Below are 22,242 nucleotides of genomic sequence, written 5' to 3'. Positions count from 1 at the left end.
AAGGGAATTGCAATGCCTCACCCAAATATTATGCAGCTTCTTTAGTGATATTATTTGGTGGAYTTTAATGACTCTTTTTTGGAGGTTAACAGGAGAACGGCGTTACCTGTGCRATGAGCTGGATTATGAAGTCCACAAGAAGTTTGGATTCTTTGTTGAACATGCCCTGCCAAAGCTTATCTACCACRCGCTGTGTGAAATAAAACACATTGTTCACCAGCACTTGATAGCTTCCTCCACTTGTTATAGGCAGAGATGCATCTTCACCTAGAAAACAGTAAAAGGAATTTTTCTTCCTTTGCTGAACAAAATGTATATACACAAATACTTCTCCATCCTTCTCCAACTATTTAAAAGGAAACTGCCATGGAATTACAGYGCAACTGATGATTTTATGTGAAAAATCAGGCTGAAATATGAAAATTCTTGTGGGAACTGTTAGTGATATTCAACACTTGCTGAGTTAATGTCTAACACTAGACCAATCAATAGCCTGAGGTCCTGCCGGAGACAGCCTGTTCTCAATACTTCCTTCGAGAACAAGCACTTGGGTTGCTCTGCTTTCACAGAGGATGGGCTGGTTTATCCCAACATTTTTGTCTTGGARCAAACAATCCAATGGACCCTGAGCTTCTTGCTGCATTTCAGCAAATAAATGAATCTCAAATACCACTTAGTAACAAAAAAGGYGGAGCTTAAATTTACAGGTGAGGGGCTAAGTGGAAGTGAATTTGGCTGCCATGTTTATTTTACATCAAGACCCCAGCCCTTATTAAAGGGCATCCTGAGTGTCACAATGTCAGAAATAAATGTTTATGTAGGTTCTTTTTCTAGGACAAGAATAGAAATTCCTCATCATAGCTTGCTACCACCAACAGTCTAAGGTGAATTAATGATCTCAGCAGGACACGTATCCACAATCTGCTGACACAGTTTCGGAACAGGAACACAATTCAGAGAGGAATTAGATGCACATCCAAGAGGCTCAGGATTTTTGGCAGGAATATGCTACTCACTAGAAACAGCTCTGCAAACTGTAGATCATGCTTAAAAGATCCTCTTTAAAAGTTAAACAAAACCACATTCTGATACATAAACAGGTCTAAGTCTAAATAAACATCCCAGATCCTTGTGTCACATGCACTTAGCAGCTGATTATAACTTCTGTCGATTCCAACTTCTTCCTATGTACCAATGTAATGGTGTTTATGGGAGTACCATTGTCCTAATCTCATTTGGACCAAGTGTGCAGTCAAGCAGTGCTGTAGGAAGGACAAAACACCCCAGCCRGGATACTGTGTTTCTCCAAGAGGATTTGGAAAGAAATTTTAARCCAGCTGCATGTTTCTGTATGTTTACATCTGTCTGTCCATTTGTACTACGAGATGCCTGAAGAGTGTCAGTGTTTTCCTAAACAACATCATTAATGGGTATCCTAGAAGGACAGGATTGATGATGCAGGAAGAGCAAGAGCCAGTTTCTTTACTTTTTGCTCCTATTTCCATTTCTTTGGCTTACATATCTTACATATCACAGTTTCTTCCCATATAGACTTTTTGAAGACTTCTACTTCACAGCTTTGGCATAGGGGAGCTTTCAATGGAATGTGCAAGCACAGAATTCCCATTCATACTTCAAAAGGAGAAAAGGGGTAGAAAGAGGCGATAAAGACAATCATGGTGTAGAAAATGAAGACATTAGAAAAGAAAATTGCAATTAAAAAAAAATCCTTCCCTCAAATCAGGCAGTTGGAGGATTAAATATTGTTATATTACCCAATAAAACATCGGCTGCAAGTAAGTGGTCCATCACACTATCCAATACGTAAGTCTGAAACTCCTTCTGCTGTGTTCGCGTTGATCTTTCAGGGGAAGCCTGATTAAAAGAAAAAAGGACATTATTAATTCATTGAAAAAGCAGAAAGAGAAGCTCACCTAGACCCACTCCTTCCTGAAGTATCTGGTTTTTGWTCCTTAGTAAGTGGTCTTAAGCAAATTGTCTTTGCTCCACGTATAAGCCTAACAAAGGGCTTTGAGGATGCATTGCCTTGTACACTGTCTTACAGTGTAGATGTTACTCCAATTTACATTAAGCAACTTTTTTTCCTGCCAATGTACTTCCTCTGTAATAGGAGCTGGAAAACAAGAACAAACAAACAAACCACACCACATTCCTAACAGCAACACAGATTTATGATGAAGTAGTAAACTCTTATCTCCTCAGGTCACATAATCACACACTTGTTTAAGCAGAAAGTAAATGAGACAGCTTGAATGAATATATTAATTTATTGGCATTTATCTGTCATTCTGTGCATTACTACATTAGCTCTGGGATAGCCCTGTTCAAAATCTGCCTGGGCAACTGTTCTAGGTGACTCTGCTTGTGCTGGACGGTTGGGACTGAACAATCTTCAAAGGTTCCTTCCAACCTCAATCATCCTGTGATTCAGTGATCTTGTACAAAATGAAGTACAGCTGTCACTGTCTAATGAACGAGTAACAGATGAACTATTCTTTGAAAGAGCAACATTTTGGGAAAGCTACAACTTCTGCTACTACACCGTTGAACACCTACTGTTGCAAGCCCAAAAAAGCTGGATGGCACAAAGTTAGTTACAAGATTTTGGTATTCATTTTGGATCTCATACTTAATGACAATTTCAATGATTCCTTTGGATCCCAGGCACCTGATCTGCAAAAAAATCAAGAATTCACTAGAAAAACATTTAATAAGAAAAGTGCCCCAGTAAACTGAAATTATAAGATGTGAACTCTACCTCTAACAGAAGATCTACTAGCGGAGTCTGCTTGCTGGCTGGGGTCAGGCATAAATTATCAATTATCAGCACACGCATGAAGTCGAAGACAAACTTCTTGGCAGGATGGTTGGTTAGGTAGGTCTTGGTGCCCACATTGCAGTATTCTGACTGGCTCCTGTTCATGCCAGAGTCAGCTGCAAAGGCTTTGAACTCTTCTGCTGGGGACCCAACTTCATCATCAAGATCAGTGACCTGTGAAAAGCAATATGTTAAAACTCTACAGAACGGCAAACTGACAAATATCTTCCACTACTCTATTCTTTAATTTCATTTTTTCTAAGCTTAGCCACTTAACATTTTGTGTTCAAAAAAGATTGTTTTGCAGGGAGTTGCAGTATTTTTAAAGGATGAAAATACTAATTCTTGCAAAATAACCAAAAATTTCCTGAAAGGTCTTGTTGTTAAGTGGCTTCCATATGAAATGTGGAAGTAACTCAAGTATTATCTATGTCAAATTTACTGATGGCTTTTTTTGCTTGCAAAGCAAAAASCAGAATTTGGGGGGGTYCTCCCGTTTTGTGTTAGGGAGCTGTAGCCTGACCTTAATATTATTACAGAAATACTACCTTTCCAGGGTTCTTATTTCTGGAGAGCAAGAACCTTTGAGCGGGTAGCTCTCACGCACTGTAAGCAAAATGCGAACGGCAATGAAAGCAGCCAAAATAAAAAGAAATAAACTAAGTGTCCTTACATAATCTCCTCCTTATATAACAGTACTTCTCTAGACAAGCTTATCATATTGTTAACTTACAAATGAAGTAAGCACAGGTTATGAACATTAGAGCTCTCCCAGTAGGAGAGTATTTCCAAGAAATGAAAAGGAGCAGGAGTGCATAGGCCTTCTGCTTCTAATGGCCATTTCAGATAGGTTAAAAACTCAGTGAAGAGTTTTCTCTCAAGGCTGAATTTGGACTACAGAGTTTTGTTGCAGGAACAACATGGCTATGCTTTACCTATTTCAAATGGGATCGGGTAGTGGAAAACACTCAGGAAAGGCTGGAGGAACAGACAGACATGGAACAATCAGATACAGTCAAGAGACCTCTCAAAACCTGAGCAGCTCAAGTTGTCAGGCAACTACACAAGGTGTCAAGGTATTTTCTCGATAGAGCTCAATGCTGCTCAGAGGTCAAAGGATGCTCTAAAGTCTCTTTAGGTCAAAGCCACATGAGCATACACATAAGGTTACAAGTGGCATAGTTTACAAGGAGCACTGTTCTTTCTGGAGAGTACACTTGCATCTTCTTCAAGAGCAAGTATAATGCTGAAGCCAAAAATTAATCTTTATTAACGACTCATCAGCAAGAGCTGTTTGCTTTCCTGCCTGCAATGTCTATATTCCTCCCTAAAATGAAGTTTCCTTCTACAGCAATTCCTTCATGCCATTCGTCCCTCAATTTCAGAACCCCAAAAACTCCAGCCCAGCCTTCACCAATGTCTGTAGGGCAAATCAGGCTCTTTTTTGGTACATTTGCCAATTAATAAATCCTCAAAAATCAGCATTACAAGCAGAACTCAAAATCAAGCTTGTCCATTGCCTACCATCTCTGAGTAAGGTCGGATGTTGAAAGGAAACACAGTTGCTGCCAGGGCACACAGGAACTCCGGGCTCATCCACAAGGAAACGAGGTCCGGCACGTTGTGATACAGATACCGGAAGAACTGCATCAAGGTGACCGGGTACTCGCGAAGCCAGGAGCCTTCTTCCTCCGACTGCCAGGGCTGCGTTGAGAAACAGTTACAAGCAGGACGTTAACATGGATGGTCCTAAGGGAACAGTGCTCGTTTCAGAAAGGAGAGGCTATGGAGCTGCAGGATTAAACAGGATTGAACACATGGGTACAATATCGTGGTCAATTGCCTCACTGAACATACTGGGATGTGAACCCCAACRTTTGACCACACATATGAGAAGTGCAGGAAAAAAAGGTGTCCTAAACATGTGACAGCACATTTAAGAGCATGTCTGAGCATATTTAACATAAGAGAGCATGCGATGCCCAAACACATGGTATCATACTTGACTGAACATGTCAGGGAGCACACGCATGAGCACGTCACCGGCGTGTGGTCCTGTGATAAATGTTACCAAACACCTGGCTGCGCACACGTCTGGAGCATGTAACAACTGAACACACGGCTAACTTGTGACAAACACTTAAAACACGTCCAGACCACGCACTTGACAACAGGTCCCTGTCTTCACTGCAGGAGAAACACATAACTGAATGTGACAAAGGTGACAACAGGACTCAAAGGCAGCACATGGGTTGGATCAACTTGCAAACCTGTGATGAGGCACATAACCAAATATGTCTGAATATGTGACAGACATAACATAAAAAGAGCACATGATGACATAAAATAAAGATGTGCCCGAGCAGACAACCAAGCACAAACATGAGACCTGACACACGAAGATCCAATAAGAAGTTGGTCAATGTGATTTGACACACGACAACAAATCTGAGTACATCTGATGGCATACCAGAAGATGGCACGACATGAAGCACATATGTCCAAGCATGACATGAATGGCACCAACACAGGACCACTGGGCATGCCTGGAAGAGGTGCCTGAACACATCACTCACGCATGAGACAGGCTCAACCAAAAGCATGATGACCAAACACATGAAAGACAAATGCATGCTGCCCTTCAAACACCACAAGAGCTCGTTTTCTGTAGACAAATACTCTGCCTCCAAGGAAATAGGAAATACAGAATTCTCTCCCTGAAAGTCAAACTTCACCTGCTCTTCATAAGTTCTGATTCAAGTAGCAGAAGAACACGCATTTTTTCTGCTAGTCAGTGGATTTCCTCCAGCATAAGGCTATTAATAGTGAGTGGACTTCTCGGCATGTGGAAGTTGTTCAAGCACAAAATCTGTAACTCACAGAGCTCTGAGCAGATGGAATATGTAGTCTAAATCATTCCCCCATTATGTTAACCAGGAAAGAAACTCAGGAATCTCTGCCAAGGGCACTTAATCACTCTGCTTTTGTGTTTTCTTGCAATTGCAACAAAACGCAAAGCTTAGCCTTTTTGTGAAAAGGCAGCAATGGTTTTGTGGTCACTAGTATTTCTACACAAAAACTAAAATAAATCAAAGACAACAATGATTATGACACAGGTAGTAAGAGCCCAACTCTCAGCTGAGTTTGTCATATCACACTAACAAAACGCCACATTTTCCAATTTGCCCTTTGAAACCTGGGCAAACTCAAGCAATTCTGTATAGTTAAACATCCAAAAATGTTATACTTACAGAATTCAGCATGCTCCTCAGCATTCCCAACAACAAGAAGGCAGCTTCTGTGCAAACATTGTGTACTGAAGAGGTAACAGTGCCACAGGAGGCAGGAACTCCGAATATGTATGTCCAAACAGAGTCTAAATCAAACTATCCCAGGCAAGAGAGAGAAAAGAAAAAAGACACAAAATAACCCTTTTCTCCAGTATAATTTGGATTGTGTGTGTATGTGTGTGTGTGTGTGTTATACCCATGATACGCTCATTTGACAGCATATAAATATTACCAACTTTTCCCAYCAAGATCTCAGAGGCCCTCTTAAAATAAAAGCTGTCTTATTTTGCCTGCATCCCCATGAACATATCCACACACACAAACATGGATTAACTCAATGCCCTTACCATGCTGGCTCGAACCAGGGATGTGGTTTTCATTCAACCTCATCCTGCCCAGCAAGAAACCAACTGCAACAATCCCATGACAGACACAAGGGCTGGCTTCTTTGCATTCCCAATGCATCTTATCCCACCCTTCTCAGCCAGCAAAGCTAAACACAGAACACAACATCCTGACTTGAAGGTCAGGGAAGAGGGTGGTTAAACTCGCTACGCTCTTTGCAGACAGACAGAATGACATTGATATCTTACTAGATAATCCCTACCTGGCCACCCTGATTACATCGGSTGCTGATGACAGGCGCACTGACCTGCAGGTTTTCGGGCAGCTCAGTGACCGGCTGCTGCAGGAAAAGGGCCATGAGGAGGAAATAGAGGGCAGGCACATTAGTGTGCTTGGGGAGAAGGGACTGCAGGACGGGGAAGCCGGGGAAATGGCAAGCGTCCCGGTTAATCTCCCGGACCGTGGATCTGCCACCGGCGCTCCTGCCRACATTGAACCCTAAAAGGAGGGCAGAAAAGGCAGCAAGGGTTACAAGGGAAATGCACGTAAGGTTTTTCTTGGCATAGATTATGCACAGACCATCCCGCTTGTATTACACGATTTATTACAGATACCTGAATTTTTAAATCACGGAAAAGGAAAGGATTGCTCCATATAAACAGTGCTCTTACCTTCCTGCAGCGACGAGCAACCCAGAGGTTTAAAAGCCCAAAGATGAACAGCTGAAAAATCACACACAGCACTAAGAGGGAAGCCTCACCCTGAGCTCAGCTACTTACTAGCCACATTACATTTCCAAGCAGCAATCCCATTTGCCCATTTGAGTGGATGGGCTGTTAAATGGCTTCTTGTTTTAGCTGTTGTGCTACCAATTAATACACTGGTATGAAGTATTAAATGCTCCTATTTTTCATTTCTGAATTGCAAATGGAAAGAAAAAGCAGATGTTTTTCAATTAAGCGCTGCCAGAAACCAAAACCTACCTTTTTTGACCCTATTCCACCAAGTTATTTCATCTTCCTATTCAAAAAAACGCACTAGGGTTGCAGAAGGACCAATTTTCAAGTGAGGACAGTGGTAGAAAGATAGTTCAATCTATCTACATAGATAGTAAGAGATTTTTCTGACCCTGCCAGAAGCCAGGTCGCTCATGCTGTTTTTCTGAGGCTCAGCTATAGACATTATTTCCATCAGAACTTGGCTGTTCAGACAGCAAATATCTGTTAGGGATCAGACTAATGAAATCCTTGTCACAGAATTGCATGAAACCCACCAGTCCAGTAATCTTTGACAAAAAAGAAAAAAAGGCTCCTATCTAGTTTCACCAGGAAACTTGATGCTGATTTCTTAATTTCAGAATATTTCAGAAATGAAATCCTTGTCACAGAATTGCATGAAACCCACCAGTCCAGTAATCTTTGACAAAAAAGAAAAAAAGGCTCCTATCTAGTTTCACCAGGAAACTTGATGCTGATTTCTTAATTTATCAAAAAGAAAATAGAGATAGCATGAAAATTAGGTAAGAGAATTGGATAGGTCATTACCATTTGATGAAAAACAATTTTAAAAATATCTTTGTGGTCTTCATCTAACTTGGAATCAATTAAAGTGGTACTAAAATATGGAAAAAAAACATGACTTGCCAAATTTTCTCATTATAAATGCCAAAATTTAGTCTAGAAAGGTTCTGTGACTGAAGGAAACTGCAGGGGGACTGGTGTGCTGGTGGTAATGAGGTTCTTGCTTCTATTTAACTAGTTTAACAGGTCCTTAAAGATTTGCCAGCCTCAAATAAAACTAATTTTAGTGTCCTGCTAGTTCTGTCACAAATGGCTGTGTCGGTTGCTAAAGRGAACTCCGAGGTGCAACTCTCTGGYTCAYRGGCACCACTTTCCAGGAGGGCAACTCCAGCCCTGCCCCTCAACAGCCTCTGTCTCCTCTGACATCTCACCGTGTGTCTCCTGCCACATCTCCCCACGCTTTCCAGGAGGSCATCTCCAGTCATGTCCCTCTGCAGCCTCTGCCTCTTCCAGGGTCTCCCCGTGTCTCTCCTGCCACATCTCCTCACCAGATGCTTCTATTAGGCTGATGTTTTGGCCAACACAATGTCCTTACTTAACCAGCCTTGTGTTTTCCTGTCCATGCACCTCAGGAGCCCTCTTCTCTGGCATCACACACACATCCAAGCACAGCTTATCTCCAGATTTTGGCTTGTAGTGTCAGAASGAGCTACATGTTGCAAACTACACATTAGCACTCTGCGAACTGGAAGGGCAAGATGAAATCATCCCCTAATTCTACATTATCTCAGTCTGCACRGAATTGATTTCAGCCAGCTTGGAGATGTTCAAAGTGGGTTGTGCAGCATTAAACCCTAATAGGACCAATTCTGCWTTATGGAGGATAACTGAAAGGGCTAATGATCTGGATAAATCAGGCTTTAAGAACTCACAAAAGGTCTTKAATGAGAAAGAGCAAGAGGGCAAGCAAAAGACCAAGCAAGGGAGAGAAAAGAAAGACTGATGACACCKCAAACAAATTCCTGGGGTCGTGTAAATCCAAACCAGTAAAACTAATTGGCCCAGACCTGACTAGATACGAAGCTCCTCAGGTCCAGTGTTGCATGATGCTGTAGCTAATAGCAGTAAATAATCTAAWGAATTTTCCTGAGTACTCATTAGCTTACGTGCAGCATCACCTCACACATGCAGCTACGCTGCATGTTCATCCAGCGCAGAAGTGCTTGCCCATGGGACCTACTTAACCTTGCCACAAAGATCATAGACAACTGATTAAACTTTCGTTACACAGGCTTCACACAGAGGAAGAGGTAAGACTGAAAGGTAATGAAATCTGTATAATGCCAGCTGAAGGGCAGGCTTGTAAAACCACTCCCTTGTGCTTACAGAAGCTAATTCTTTATTCTAGGCAAATCAAAAATGCAGAGGCATTTTGATCTGATTTTGATGCTGATCAGAGCACAGACAACACCAGCCCAGAATGGATGCACGAAACACATTTTTTAAAGAATAATTCCCAGAATCTCTCACACACCCTGCAGTCACGAGCGCTGAGATGTCATACCTAGCACAGTGCCAATCTTATTGGTCAAGACAGAGTCCGTCTGCTCAAGCCAGCCTCCGCCACTGAGGCCTTCCTTAAATTTCATCAGGATGGGCTGGTTACTCAGCAGGACCACAAGAATCCTCATGGCCGCCGTGACGGTGGTGGAATGGAGATGTTCTTCCATAAACATCATGACCCAGTCAAAACCCAGTGTCTTCACTAGTTCTTCACATGCCCTAAGTAAAAAAAGAAAAAAGTCGCATATTATTTCAGCATTTTTTCCCTCTTATCTGATAGCAAAAGTTCATGACTGCCACTACACAGCAAACAAAGAGGGTCATAAAAAATTCAGGTTAATYCAAAGGAAAATCGAATTCTTCGCTGAGACCTAAGTACCTTTGAGCATTTGGATGCCTTAGAACAGGAAATGCTGCTTGACAAGTCCTTCTAGAGGGAACCCAAACTCTGATGTCAGTGTTTGTTTAGTGGAAATGGATGAGCTCTTGTGACTGTTTGAACTGGCATGAGATTAATCCAATTACTGCTTTTGATAAGAAATCTARAATGATGAACTGGAAGAGTTTGTCAATAAATTGTATTTTCCAAATAYTTTTGGAAAGCCACATGCAGGTACGGCGTTTTCACAATACTGAGGTTACCTGATTACCTTAACTGAAATGAAATTTCTCAGCTATCCCTCTTCTTTAAAAGTAGAAGTTGCCTTTTTTGACCRAGTATTTTCTCTGCAACCATGTGTGAAATTATGATAAAAGATTACATAGAAGTATGGRAGAAGAGCAGAGCATTCCAATCTACCTCTCAAGATGAAAAGAAATAAAAATCAAAGGAGCCAGACACCTAAGCTTCTCATTGTATCCTTCTTACTAATGGTCCTCTGTCTCTCAAACTTTTGAAAACTGAYATCAAGACAATAATCTCCCAAGCATAAAATATATATTCTACTCTTGTAAATCACATGCTGTTATTTGCTTGTGTTGTTTCTGTCTAGAAATGTAAGTTTCTATTAATTCTGTCTTCATGCTGTTAAGCTTGGCCAGCTGTTTTTGAATGATTTGAAACAAAGTCAGTTAATGCAACAGATTAAAAGTAGCTATTACTTACACCTGCATCTCCTCAGCRTTGTTCTTTTCACTATTACCGTTGGGAGTGCACAACCGAGCCATCATGCACCTGATATCTACAGGCATACCCTGAGCTAATTCAGCAATACCCATGTAGATAAACGCAAGTGTTCCTATAGCATTATATAACATAGGTAGCAAATACTAGGCCAGTGTCATTCACCCTCTTCAAACTAAAAATTATATCTTCTTCTTCTGTCTGAAGGTTTTTTTCTTTTTACTTACTGCAAATTAACAGTTGTCTTTTCTTTAGATGTATACAGAAGTTTCAGAAGGATATCCAATAGCCTGTTCCGCAGTAGAATAAGATTAGCAGAAACAAGTCCTCCAAAATCATCCTCTGTTCCTAAATAAAGGACGGGGAAAAAAAAAGAAAAAGAAAAAAAAAAAAAAAGAAAAAAAAATCATGCTTTTAGAATTTGGGCGTTTTAAAGACTATTTGTAAATTCTATACATAAGAAATCAGACTGCCTCCACTTGAGTCAGTAGAAAGCCATGCTAAAGTGCTAAATTTCTCCTAAATGCAGTGAAAGTCAGCCGGGTAAAACTCTTGGGTCCTTTGTCCCAAGYTTCCCTTCTTCATTCCCAGCACGGCCTGAATTTCTCCCCATTTTCCTCTACGGCTCAAGYAGGCAAAAAAGCAGAGCAGGCTGTGGTTGGGCTGGAGAAATAAAGCCAGCTTCAAGCTCTGCTGCCAAAAGGGAGGATGCAGTGACCGACTTCTGCCTTGTCCTTAGTGGGAACACCAATTTGGATCTCTCTCCCATACTTACTCACCATCTTGCACTAAGTGAGCTGGAATTTAAATCATCTCTGAGGCTGCAATTAGCTAAAGTGTTTCAGAAACACCTGGAGAAGCACTGGGGATAATGATGAATGGGGGACCTAATCCTTGCTCTTCACAGGACTGGACTAAAAGCACTAACTGAAGCTCATTCACAGCTGTTTGCTTTTTATTCCTGTCCCAGGGAACCGGCATATTCACAAGCTCTGTAGAAATACAGTGTCTTTTGGCACCCAAACCTAGTTATTTGGTTGAAATCYACCAGCGGGCTAAAAAATTATTACTGGAGGAGACTGATGAACTGAGAACACAATTGCAWAAATCTTTTTCTTTAGAAAACAAGGGTAGGAATGTTCTCTACATACTAAGTACTCCTGAAGGATGGCAAAGAAACAATTTTTTTTTTGGTCTGAAAACCAACAGCCCAGATAACTTAATTCCTTCAATTCCTCTATGCCTAGAGGGCAGATGTACCTCGCCATCCATCTTTTTATCTTTTTTCTTTTTTCCTCCCCATAAAGTAGAGAGGCACAGCTGATTTGAAGGAGCGAGGGGAGGAAATGGAACAAAACATGCAGAGTTAAATGAAGGACAACAAAACAAGAGCAGGTTAGTTTTGCACTGCTTAGCACACARTATCCAAAACTGAAGTACCACACCAGCAGCCAGGTTAAAACACAATTGCAGTGTTGTTAACAACAGGGCTTCTGCACTTCAAGTGCTTGAGCACTGAAGGTATAACAGATTATTTCACCTCTCCTGCTCCCAAGTCATGCCACCACTTACCACTGTCAAGTTTCTCTTCATTTTTTATTTCCATGACTACAAACTTCTCGCAGACTGCAAATGTAGGTAAAGTGGAAGAGATGAACTGTCCAAACCTTGACRGATACAGAAAAAACATCATGTATTGATGTGACAGATGCACTCTCATCTATCAATAAATCACTTCTAATACATGACTAAGAAGAGGCAGGTACCTTAAAATGTCAACTTTCTAACACCTGAAGGTCGAGGGAAATGGCCTTCAATAAAGTTACAAAACAAAATCCACATTAATAACGTACAAACTGGACTATTAACAGAGGATCCTGCAAGGAAGGGATCCTTAACATGCTAAGATTCAGCAAGGGAAGTGGAAGATACCTTCATCAAGTATAAGCATCTCCAACGTCAAGTATAAAAACATTCTCAAACCATCACACTTGAACAAATATTACCAAAAAAATCCATTCACAGGATTACTCAAATGTGATATAAAGTTTATGCCTCTAGCTTGAGATGCTATAGCAACAAGTCCATGGTTTGCCAAAACAGAATAAGGATGTGCTGCTTTAAGAAAGGAGACGAAATATATTGCCCTCTCCYCCGGGGCTAATCTGAAAGGTCCCTAGCTTGTTTATCTTTACCAAAGTTATGCAGTATTTCTCATTTTTGCTTCCAGGAAGAACAAGAATACAAGAATACAAAGGTACCCTGGAGCACTTGGATACTTTTTTTTTCCCCCATAATAAATTAAGGATAAAAATCTATGGCATTTTTTCTTGAATATTTTTTGTTCAGCATATCAAAATGAAGGCTGGTAAGAAGCTTGGTTTGCTGCTTCTGACACCTTTGATTGTACTTAAATTGTATATGAAAGTTACATTATCAATTGCAACTCACATCAGTCATAACTAACAGTACTATACTTGACATCCTTAAATATTTTTCTACACAGATTTACTTATATCTTGAACTAAACCTGTTGGACAGAAGTGTATTCAAAGGTGCATTTAAAGGGGATGCATCATCACCCCGCTGGTATTAAGCAGAATGTTCAATGGTATTTCAGCAAAGTGTTTTCAGTGTTTCACATTAGCAGTGAAGGGAGAATGCTGCCCCATTGCTATTTGCCAGGAAAAGCCAGTTTACTAAYGATAGCATGACTAGGCAATCATACCTGTTTAGATATAAATTCAATTTAATATATCAATCTAGGCATTAATAAAATGATTGACTATGTCTAGTGCAGTTGTTTATTATAGGAAGAAATTCAGTAACCAGGGGCCTCATGTTAACTACTCACAGCAGGATTGCCCTAAGCATTTTTATGCAATATCACCAACACACTAAAACCACAAAAGCCAGAACTAACACAAGTGTGGGCTACCTGAGTAAGTCATAGCTGCTGGGGAAGCCTTGAAGCAGAAAGCTCAGCACGTTACTGATTGCAGCAATAGTGGGCTGGGACAGAGACATATCTCGGAGAGTCAAGAGCAGTCTTGGGATGAGCTGGAATTCCCTCATTAATTTGGCATTCTTTGCTGCTTCACTGAAAGAAGGAATAAGCAGAGGAGGCAGTTTAAGCATGGAACATCTTTTACATACTATCTATAAGTCTCACTACTAAGTCAGGACCAACTATACCTCGACTCCGTGAGAAGTTCGATGAAGTGCTCAAACAGTGACAGATGAAGCTCGTAGGGGGCATGAAGCCAGACCTGAAATACAGAACAAGCAGTGGTAGGTTTTATACACAAATCCATTTGCAGATTAAAAACTGGTTGCTGAAGGCTCAAAGAGACTGCGACTGTTCATCTACATCATTATTCACCTGTCCGCTGCGCCCAAAGCTCCTTTACAAGTTCTCAACTGCTCCTCAGTTTCAGATTAATATTAAATACTCATGAAAAGACTCACAAAATATACAGTGGTACCAAAGAGATTCTCTGCAAGCATATGATGAGGATAACTTAGAGTAATTGAAAAAAAAAGTCTGCATTATCTAGACTTCTTTTTAAAAATTTTTAATATAAAGATGAGTGTTTAAATACCAGTGACTCCAAAGGAGTTACTTGGGATTTACAGGGTTGAAATGAGATGCAGGATCAAGTTTCTTCAGCTCAAGTGAAGATTTTCATTTTGTAAAATTAACTTAATACCCTCTGCCAAGATTGAACCCAAGGTCTTCAATGATAATTGTTTTTATCTTTACCCAACACTTCCTGCACAGAGTTTTAAGTGAGTCAGACCCCTTACAATAAACCAGCTGTTCCAATCAATAGAAGCAATAAAACATATAAAAGCCAGAAAGCTCAAAGTTATAGCTGCAAATCTTACAACTGACTTGCTACTGAGCAAAGCATAATGAATAGCTGAGCTCTGGGATACAAAGCTGGCTTAAACAAAAGTTTCCTTGCTTTTATTTCTAACCTGAAGAAAAAAATCTTTCATTTTCCCTGCTTAGCATAAGAATCAGAACATCTAAGTTATCCAATGTAGAAGAAATGTTTGGGTCACTATTTCTGAAGAGATACTATCAATAAAAGAAACAACAACAAAACGCAGAGAGTGACTTTTTTAGGCTTTTTTTTTTTTTTCTTAATGACTCACAAGCATATTAGTTCCATTTATTTTTGGTATCTTAAGCTTACTCACTCTCCAGTCGTGAACTAAAGAATTTCAAGTTGGACCTTTCATATGGTAATAGCTGTCTGGCTGAATACCTAAYTTTGATGAAATTTGTCAGCTGGCTCCTTTATGGGGAAAAAGAAACGAATCTCCAACAAAGTATTCATGACTTGATGAAGATTGTGCTGTCTGTGAGAAAGATTTAAGGATCCGGAAAAAGTAGTTAACAAGTCAGCATGGTTTTGTTTAAACAAAGGTCATATTAATTGGCAGCAGTCTTTTCATATACAGAATCATTAAATATAGTCTCCAGGCTTTTAAATACCTCCAATGGACAAACCAGGAAAGAAAGGACAGACAGTACACACTCAGTTCTGGCCRTTATATACCACTGCTTTTCAGACTGTGTGATATTAGCAAATGATTCTGAATTTCTCTGTTTACAATGACAATGCTCAAGTATTCTGCAGCTTGTAGGGCAGAATATTAACTGCCATACTGTTAACTTTGCAAGAGATGCGTGATGAAAAGTTCTCCTACTCTCATTTCGAGCACATCTTTCATGCCTCAATATATTTATTGCAACATATGGGTTAGAAGAAAAGGTGGAACAAGAAACTACAAAACGTATCTTCTAAAGCTGGTGCATCTTTGGCACCTATTACTTATTTCTACAGTGACAGAAGTCATTGTAGCAGGAAAACTTACCAAGAATCTTTCTGCCAAGCTACTTTAATGTGCCATATATTAAAAAGCTACATTCACAGGCAACAACCTAAGCTGTTGTCATTCAATATTTAAGGTATATTGTTAATGGCCAGTAACATGAGCTTTTTGTGCAGCTTTACATACTTCAAAATCACAGAGCAGGTCCTGGAAGGCAGTGGAATTTGGGATAATGGAGGTCTCGTGCCCGCTGTCGACGGTTCCCACCAAGGAAAAGGTCAGATGAAGGATGTGACTGTTCAGAAGGGAACGTTTCTTCTTTAACAGCATCGCCAGTAACTTGAACAAGTGAACAGATAAGAAATTAGCAGCCTATGAAACTGCAACCAAGGTTATCTAAGCAAAATAAAGCATGGATTAAATGTCCGCATCCCTTAGAGTATCAGATGATTTTTGAGACGACTGATCAAGTGCCTCTGAAACCTGCTACTTTTGAGGAAAATTATATTAAGGTTGATTAGGAAAAGGTACAAAAAGGCCACGCACAGAGCTGGAARCATCCATGACCACGGATGCTATCCCCTGTCCTCATTTCTGCTCTAACTTAGTTTAACTTGGGTTGAAAGAAAAGGAATTGGCAGATTTACAATTGCTATTTCTTGTCTCTTAGAAACTTTTCGAGCCTCAACTTCACTATTTGCTCTGTAACACTACTAAAGAAATGCAGATTTGGGGAATCTCTCCCAAACCAGGTATGCTGAGGTAGAAAATAAGATGCAATGAGCCACTGGCTATGCAGCCAGTAAAGCAAGGAAGACGCTGTCTAGATCTGTTTGGTCAAAACACGTCAATGTCTGGAACAGGCTGCATGGGATAAAAGGATTTTGCAAAAATAGACAGCATAAAGTGGTTTGTAAATATGCTGCCCAAACCACAAGCTGAGTTTTTCATTTCAGCAAYGCTGTCTTTATGGGAATGCAAAATCCACTGGTCAGAGAAGGAGCTTCTCAGCTCAGTCAGCTGATCCTTTTGCATAACTTATTATGTTTTCCCCACATCCAAGGAAGAATTACAAAGACTTCAGCTTGAAAGTGAACAGCGTCACTAACTGTTAGGACCAGACTCCTAAAAATGATAGTTTCAGTAGTCCACTTGTTTGCTTTCCTTCATGTGTCCATGTCCTCCTCTACTTTTGGCACACAAGTGAGACAGGAACTCCCGGGCTTGCAGGGGTAACATTAAYGGGAAAGAAATCCATCTGTGGGTTGTTTCAGTGCTCTTTCTTGTTGTTAACAAAGTGACAGGGCTGCTAAATGAGCGCAACCAAACAGAAAAACTTTCCATTCTCTCTGCTAAAGGCCATCCTAAACACTGTGTTTATGCTATTCAGCCAAGAGCACRTTAAACTTAGGACAGGCATTTGGGTTGCCACGACACCAAAAAAATAATTCTCATGGGAATTATAAGACTAGACAGTGAAATTCCACCTAGTAGGAAGGGTTTAAGATATTTTTGACATACCTGATAACCTCTGATTCTTTCCATTTCTTTGCTGGCCAGTGGATTGCTCTTTACCACACAGACCAAGGCCTTCACAGCTGCATACAGTCCTTCTACATCTGATGCCATGGCTACAAGCCCCAAAATAGCAGCAGCTCCACCTATGTACTGCAGTGTAGTGGCAACAGGCTTGGGGACAAATGTTCTTACTCCTGGGCATAGGTAGTTAAAATAATTAAAACCAATTCCCTTTCTTGAAAAAAAAAAATCATTAAGATTAAAACTAAGGTAACCCATATTCCAGCACTTCTTTATTTATTAAGAGAATATCACTAGATGAATTATGATAACTTCAGGAGAAGGTTCTCTCCTGAAYATAGGAGGAGATATTACATCGCAAAATAGTTCATGAGTTAATTCCAAGTCAGGTAAGTACATTTTTATAATGGTCCTCATTTAACCAAAACAACTATCAGGTGCCAATAAAAAGACAGAAATTGTATGCCAATAAAAAGAAAATACTTTATGTACATGAAATACTTTAGCTACATGATTATTTTGTGTGTGACACACAGTTAAATTTATCTTTGAGCTCTCAATTCTTACATATGGCTGAGTAGCAATGCTTAGCAATACTGATTACCAAATACTCACCCAGGTATCCTATCAAAGCTGCACCAATAGTACGAGCTGGTCCATTCAGGTGTCCTGCTGAGTTATGGAGTAACTTCACAGGTGTGGCATTTTCATGAGAAGAAACTGCCAGCTGAACAAAACAAGGAAAACAAGGGAAAATTCTGATCAGAAGAATATCTTTTTATAAGCCTGAACATAACAGCCTGCATATTTTTCTCCTGTGATAAAAGGGCAAGAAAGAGAAAAATGACACTAGAATTCTATCAGGGGTCATTAGGATGTCCTCTAGAGAAGAGGAATCTTAAGTCTCCAAAATTTAAAACTCATTAATCCAACTATCTTAAAAAAAATTAGTATTCGGGTTTTCAAACTGAGAAGAAGACTAAATGATCAGCTTTGTTCACCTACAACAGTATAAATGATTTTGCTCATCAGTATGATCTTTACTTACTCTCTAAACAAGAATTATCGGTATTAAATAGCCAAAATACTTCTAAAAAACGAAGTCTGATGCAATATACTAGCTCTTGCTAATTTTAAAAATAGGAATAAAATTTCCATTGAATAAGCTGAACAATCTCCCTCAAATAAACACTTAAAAACAGGAAAATAATTATGGAAAATACTTTTGACAAGCCCTTTATTATAACATATCCTTCCTTTGAGCAAAATCCCTTGAAACTAGTAAGAAGGAACGGAAGAAATACTTGAAACAACTGMCTTCATATGAACAAGAATTGCACCCCAACAAACTCATTTTGCAACATACCTGTTTTGCAATGGCTTTACTATCCAGCTTGTTGTAAACTTTTCTTATTTTTGCCACTGTGAATGAAGAAACGGAGAGCGCGTAGAGACCAAAAGAGACCTTCTCTTCTGGCACCAGAGATATTGGAGAGGGGTTGATTCCTTCCGACTTCGAATCCTTGCCTTAAAGACATGAGAAAAAGCTCATTTCAAAAGTACTGGCTTTGTGCCCACTTTTAACATATTAGGTAAATTACACAGCAGAKCAGTGGTGGAAGAAAGCTTTTACAGATAGCTGAGATTTAATATTGTCTTTGTGTGTATTTGCTCTCCTTATCCATGCACAACTTGATGGCACACAGCTTACACAACAAATATACTGCCTTTGTATTTTTAACTAGTATATAGCAAACGATCCCTTAAAAGGTCTATTATATTTACCCCTAGTGGCAACTGGTAGCCTGTGGCTTGGCCACGCTGTACAAGATGAGATTCTTCCTCATCTGAATTTTTGCAAGAAAAAAAATTCAATTTGTGTCTAGCCTACATGATGTTCCCTTTCCTTTTCAGGGCAAACAGATTAGCTTATAAATAGGAAAATAATTTGTCCACTTGTGTCTTGATCCGTGTTAACATATATGTTAGGCATTATATAAAGGCTTGTTTAGCATAAGCTACTAAAATCATCTTAAAAATTGCTCTTATCTTCAGAATCCCCTGTATTATCATTATGTTGGAGTATATTGAAAACTTTCTGGGTAGAGAGGCTKAGATAAAAAGCAAAGACTAGAAACATAACATGATAGTCTCTGTCAAACTCCTTAAGGTTTGGTTTGGTGCATGTTATGTGAACAGAAGTTTAGCTACAAATAAAAACATTTCCTTTTACTCTGTAGTAGACTATTCCTGAGATATAATGAAAGGAGCGAAAAAAAAAAAGGCTCCTTGTATATGTATATGCTGCCACACTGGGAAACCTCAACATTTTAAGAAAAGAAGAACTCTTAATTTAAGTTATCATGGGCTTCCTGGTGAGCATGGCCTTAGCACAAAGGCAGGAAGATTTTCGCTTCTTGGAAATGAATTAACAAATCCATTCATAAAATTTGCTTTGGCTTATTTTGTAATAAATCTCCGTGGAAAGAAAGAAATTACCACTAACCAGCTTGTTTGCCTAGCTGTGAGACAAGAACACAYGTGAGAGGTCTGTACCTGAAAGAAAACCTCAATTGCTTAAAGYTCTGACTCGAGACGTTCAAGGAGAACTAACTTACTTTTCACAGTACTTTGATCTTTCACAGTCTTCAACATCTACGTTTGTGCCTTCTTCTGTCTCAGCTCTAGGAAAAGCATCTAATATGAAAGGCAAGTTTCTGTGCAGTCCCTAAACATACATTTGTTTCCTCTCCTCAATGGCATCATCATATTTCTCAGCTCTTCCACAACTAAATATCCAAAAGACCCAGCTACACCTGTGCCACGTGGCTTGCYGCCACCTGACTTGTACTCACATGGCAAGTTCACTGCTTGAAAGCTCCCGACGTAATTTGGTCCCAGGTCATAAATGGTGCTAACGCTTGCAGCGGGTAAAACCTCCTCCAAGAAGTGTGTAGGTCCCAAGCGCCAGACCAAGGCAGAGAGCTGGCGCTGCGCCGGCGGCGTGCCGATGAAGGAATAAACCGTGCTCACCACGGGGGGGTTGGCAGACCCAGAGCCACTGGGGCTGCTGTGGATGTAGTGAAGCTGGAAGCAAGAAAACATCATGAAGCTCTACACATTTTATTTTATACATCCCCTACACATTCCTCTATTATAAGTATTTTTCTGCATATATTTGTTTTATCGATGTGTTTTTAAACATATTCAAAAAGCTATATTCACATAAATACGTGTGCGCGCCGAAAGCAACTGGCTCCCGCAGTGAAAATGAGGATTTAAATGTTTCTTTTACCTTGACAGTGTTAACGAGCTGCCCATCAAGGTAGAGTGCAGCCGTGCTGTTCTTCAGCATGCCTTTACTCATCACCAGAACTAGGTGATGCCACTGGCCTTCCACTATAAGGTCACCGCAGCGAAACCGGGCACAGCACGGAAGAATTTCGTAAAATGATGATTCTTCGCTGAAGTCATCAACTGAAAGGAAAGGATCACTTAGTGGGAACAGGYAAAGATGTTGTTAGTCTGTTTTAGGGATCTTATTTCATTAGACTTGACAGCTCTCTAAAGAGACACATGAAAGCCAAAATTTTCCTAAGCATGTGCAATAATGTGACCAATCCAAAAACAGAAGAATAGAATAGAAATGAGATACACTTTGATTTTTTTTTCCTTGAATTCTTCAAATGCAAAAACTGAAAGAATGAAATCAGAGGGTTTTTTTGTTTGAAGTGTATTCTAAGTGTATTATCACAAATGACCTACTTGCATATGAACAAACTAGTGCGCTTTTATTAATATCAACCATAGGCCTGCTCTTGTTTTATCTTAATTATTCTCCCAAAAAATTCCCAGGATACTTTCAAAATTTTGACAATTATATTTCACTTCTACCTTCTTATCGAAATTTCAACTGAACTTTTAAACTGCATTAAATGTTCAACTGAACATTTAAACTTTTAAACTAGCGAAGCTTCTTCCTCTTTTCCAAGTGTCACCATGTAGTCACAACATATTGCTGGCTGTTTTTAAAAGCAATACAAGAAAGTAGTCAGCAAGAGACAACATATGTCCCTCTATACCTACAAAGCTACTTTTCATCTTTCTCATACTGTAGAAGGATGCAGCCAACAGTAGGAAATTCTACTGTGGAGACCAAAATTTTTTGTACCCGCATTAAATCAAATGACAAAAAGAAAAAAATCACTTGATACCTGCACACCTGGCCCAGCTCTATTTGCACATCAATTGCCAGGTTCAGCGCTGACTCACTAATATTTGGAAACACAGTCAGCACAAAAGATAYGAAAATCCCTCTTGATTAATGTCACTTTTTTTTTTTTTAAAGGAAATTATCATCATTATAAATTTAATAAGAGCTGGGCTAATTACCAAGTACACATTGGCATAATTGCACAGTGGGAGTTGGTAAGAAATTCACTGTAATACTATTTTTATAGCTATGAACTGAGAAAGGAAGCCACCACGTTAAGTTTAAGTCAGTAAAGCTCAAAGAAGGAAAAAATACAGTGAAATGARGATATTCTGCAGATGAGCTCTGCCCTAGCCTGTAAATTCTCCAAAGATTTGTAATTCTGTAAGCCACATTTATCAAATAGTTGCTAAACACTGTTTTCATGTATAGCTTGCAATTATCTTCCTTAAGCAATTAGGTGACACACACAAATATATAAAACACAAGTAACGCTGTGTAAGAATCATCACGCTAAATTACATAGTAGCATTAAGTGGATTAGGAATTGGGTCAAAAGCCTTAGGTTTTTTTCCTTAATAAAAGCTGCAAATAAATGAATTGGCTAGAGAGAAACACATCAAGAACAGGCTAGCTAGAATTCCAACCTTGGCACACTGGCTTTTCTTCTTCCCTTTTCGCAATTTTAAGGAAAAATCAGTTTCTGAAGTGCTGCTACTAAAGGGCTAGCCTAGTGATGAAAAATATTTGCCCCATCTGTTGGGCAAAATTGTTTGTTCTAGCGTTCAGTATCTTTACCTCAGGTAGCCACTCTAGGCTTTTCTGTAGAAATATCCRTGATGTCTGAAATAGCAGCCCCGAGGGCTGCAAATCAGATGCTGCTGGCAATGAGTCCCCACTCACCCAATATTGCACCCATATTCTATATTCTCACATGGGTTTCAGGTCTCTCCCTAGCACCAGGT

General features: G+C 39.7%; 1 protein-coding gene across 1 annotated transcript in view; it reads right to left on the bottom strand.

Moving 5' to 3' along the window:
- Nucleotides 1–22,242, bottom strand: part of WDFY3 (WD repeat and FYVE domain containing 3) — an 84,677-nt gene that overhangs the window by 26,656 nt on the left and 35,779 nt on the right. Inside the window, exons 19-35 of the mRNA XM_026044677.1 lie at nucleotides 20,360–20,541; nucleotides 19,920–20,151; nucleotides 18,431–18,591; nucleotides 17,680–17,791; nucleotides 17,047–17,237; nucleotides 15,712–15,864; nucleotides 13,876–13,949; nucleotides 13,619–13,780; nucleotides 12,253–12,347; nucleotides 10,908–11,028; nucleotides 9,559–9,776; nucleotides 6,737–6,972; nucleotides 6,091–6,225; nucleotides 4,364–4,543; nucleotides 2,780–3,013; nucleotides 1,776–1,875; nucleotides 107–267 (exon numbers count right to left, since the gene is read on the bottom strand). Of these exons, the coding sequence (XP_025900462.1) occupies nucleotides 107–267; nucleotides 1,776–1,875; nucleotides 2,780–3,013; nucleotides 4,364–4,543; nucleotides 6,091–6,225; nucleotides 6,737–6,972; nucleotides 9,559–9,776; nucleotides 10,908–11,028; nucleotides 12,253–12,347; nucleotides 13,619–13,780; nucleotides 13,876–13,949; nucleotides 15,712–15,864; nucleotides 17,047–17,237; nucleotides 17,680–17,791; nucleotides 18,431–18,591; nucleotides 19,920–20,151; nucleotides 20,360–20,541 (2,747 nt within the window). The remainder of the gene's footprint in view (nucleotides 1–106; nucleotides 268–1,775; nucleotides 1,876–2,779; nucleotides 3,014–4,363; nucleotides 4,544–6,090; nucleotides 6,226–6,736; nucleotides 6,973–9,558; nucleotides 9,777–10,907; nucleotides 11,029–12,252; nucleotides 12,348–13,618; nucleotides 13,781–13,875; nucleotides 13,950–15,711; nucleotides 15,865–17,046; nucleotides 17,238–17,679; nucleotides 17,792–18,430; nucleotides 18,592–19,919; nucleotides 20,152–20,359; nucleotides 20,542–22,242) is intronic.

This window comes from Nothoprocta perdicaria, unplaced genomic scaffold (assembly GCF_003342845.1).
Source record: "Nothoprocta perdicaria isolate Ctin4 unplaced genomic scaffold, notPer1 scaffold_376, whole genome shotgun sequence".
Taxonomy (NCBI): Eukaryota; Metazoa; Chordata; class Aves; order Tinamiformes; family Tinamidae; genus Nothoprocta; species Nothoprocta perdicaria.
Note: the sequence above shows the minus strand (reverse complement) of the source record. Positions and strands in the feature narration are given on the sequence as shown.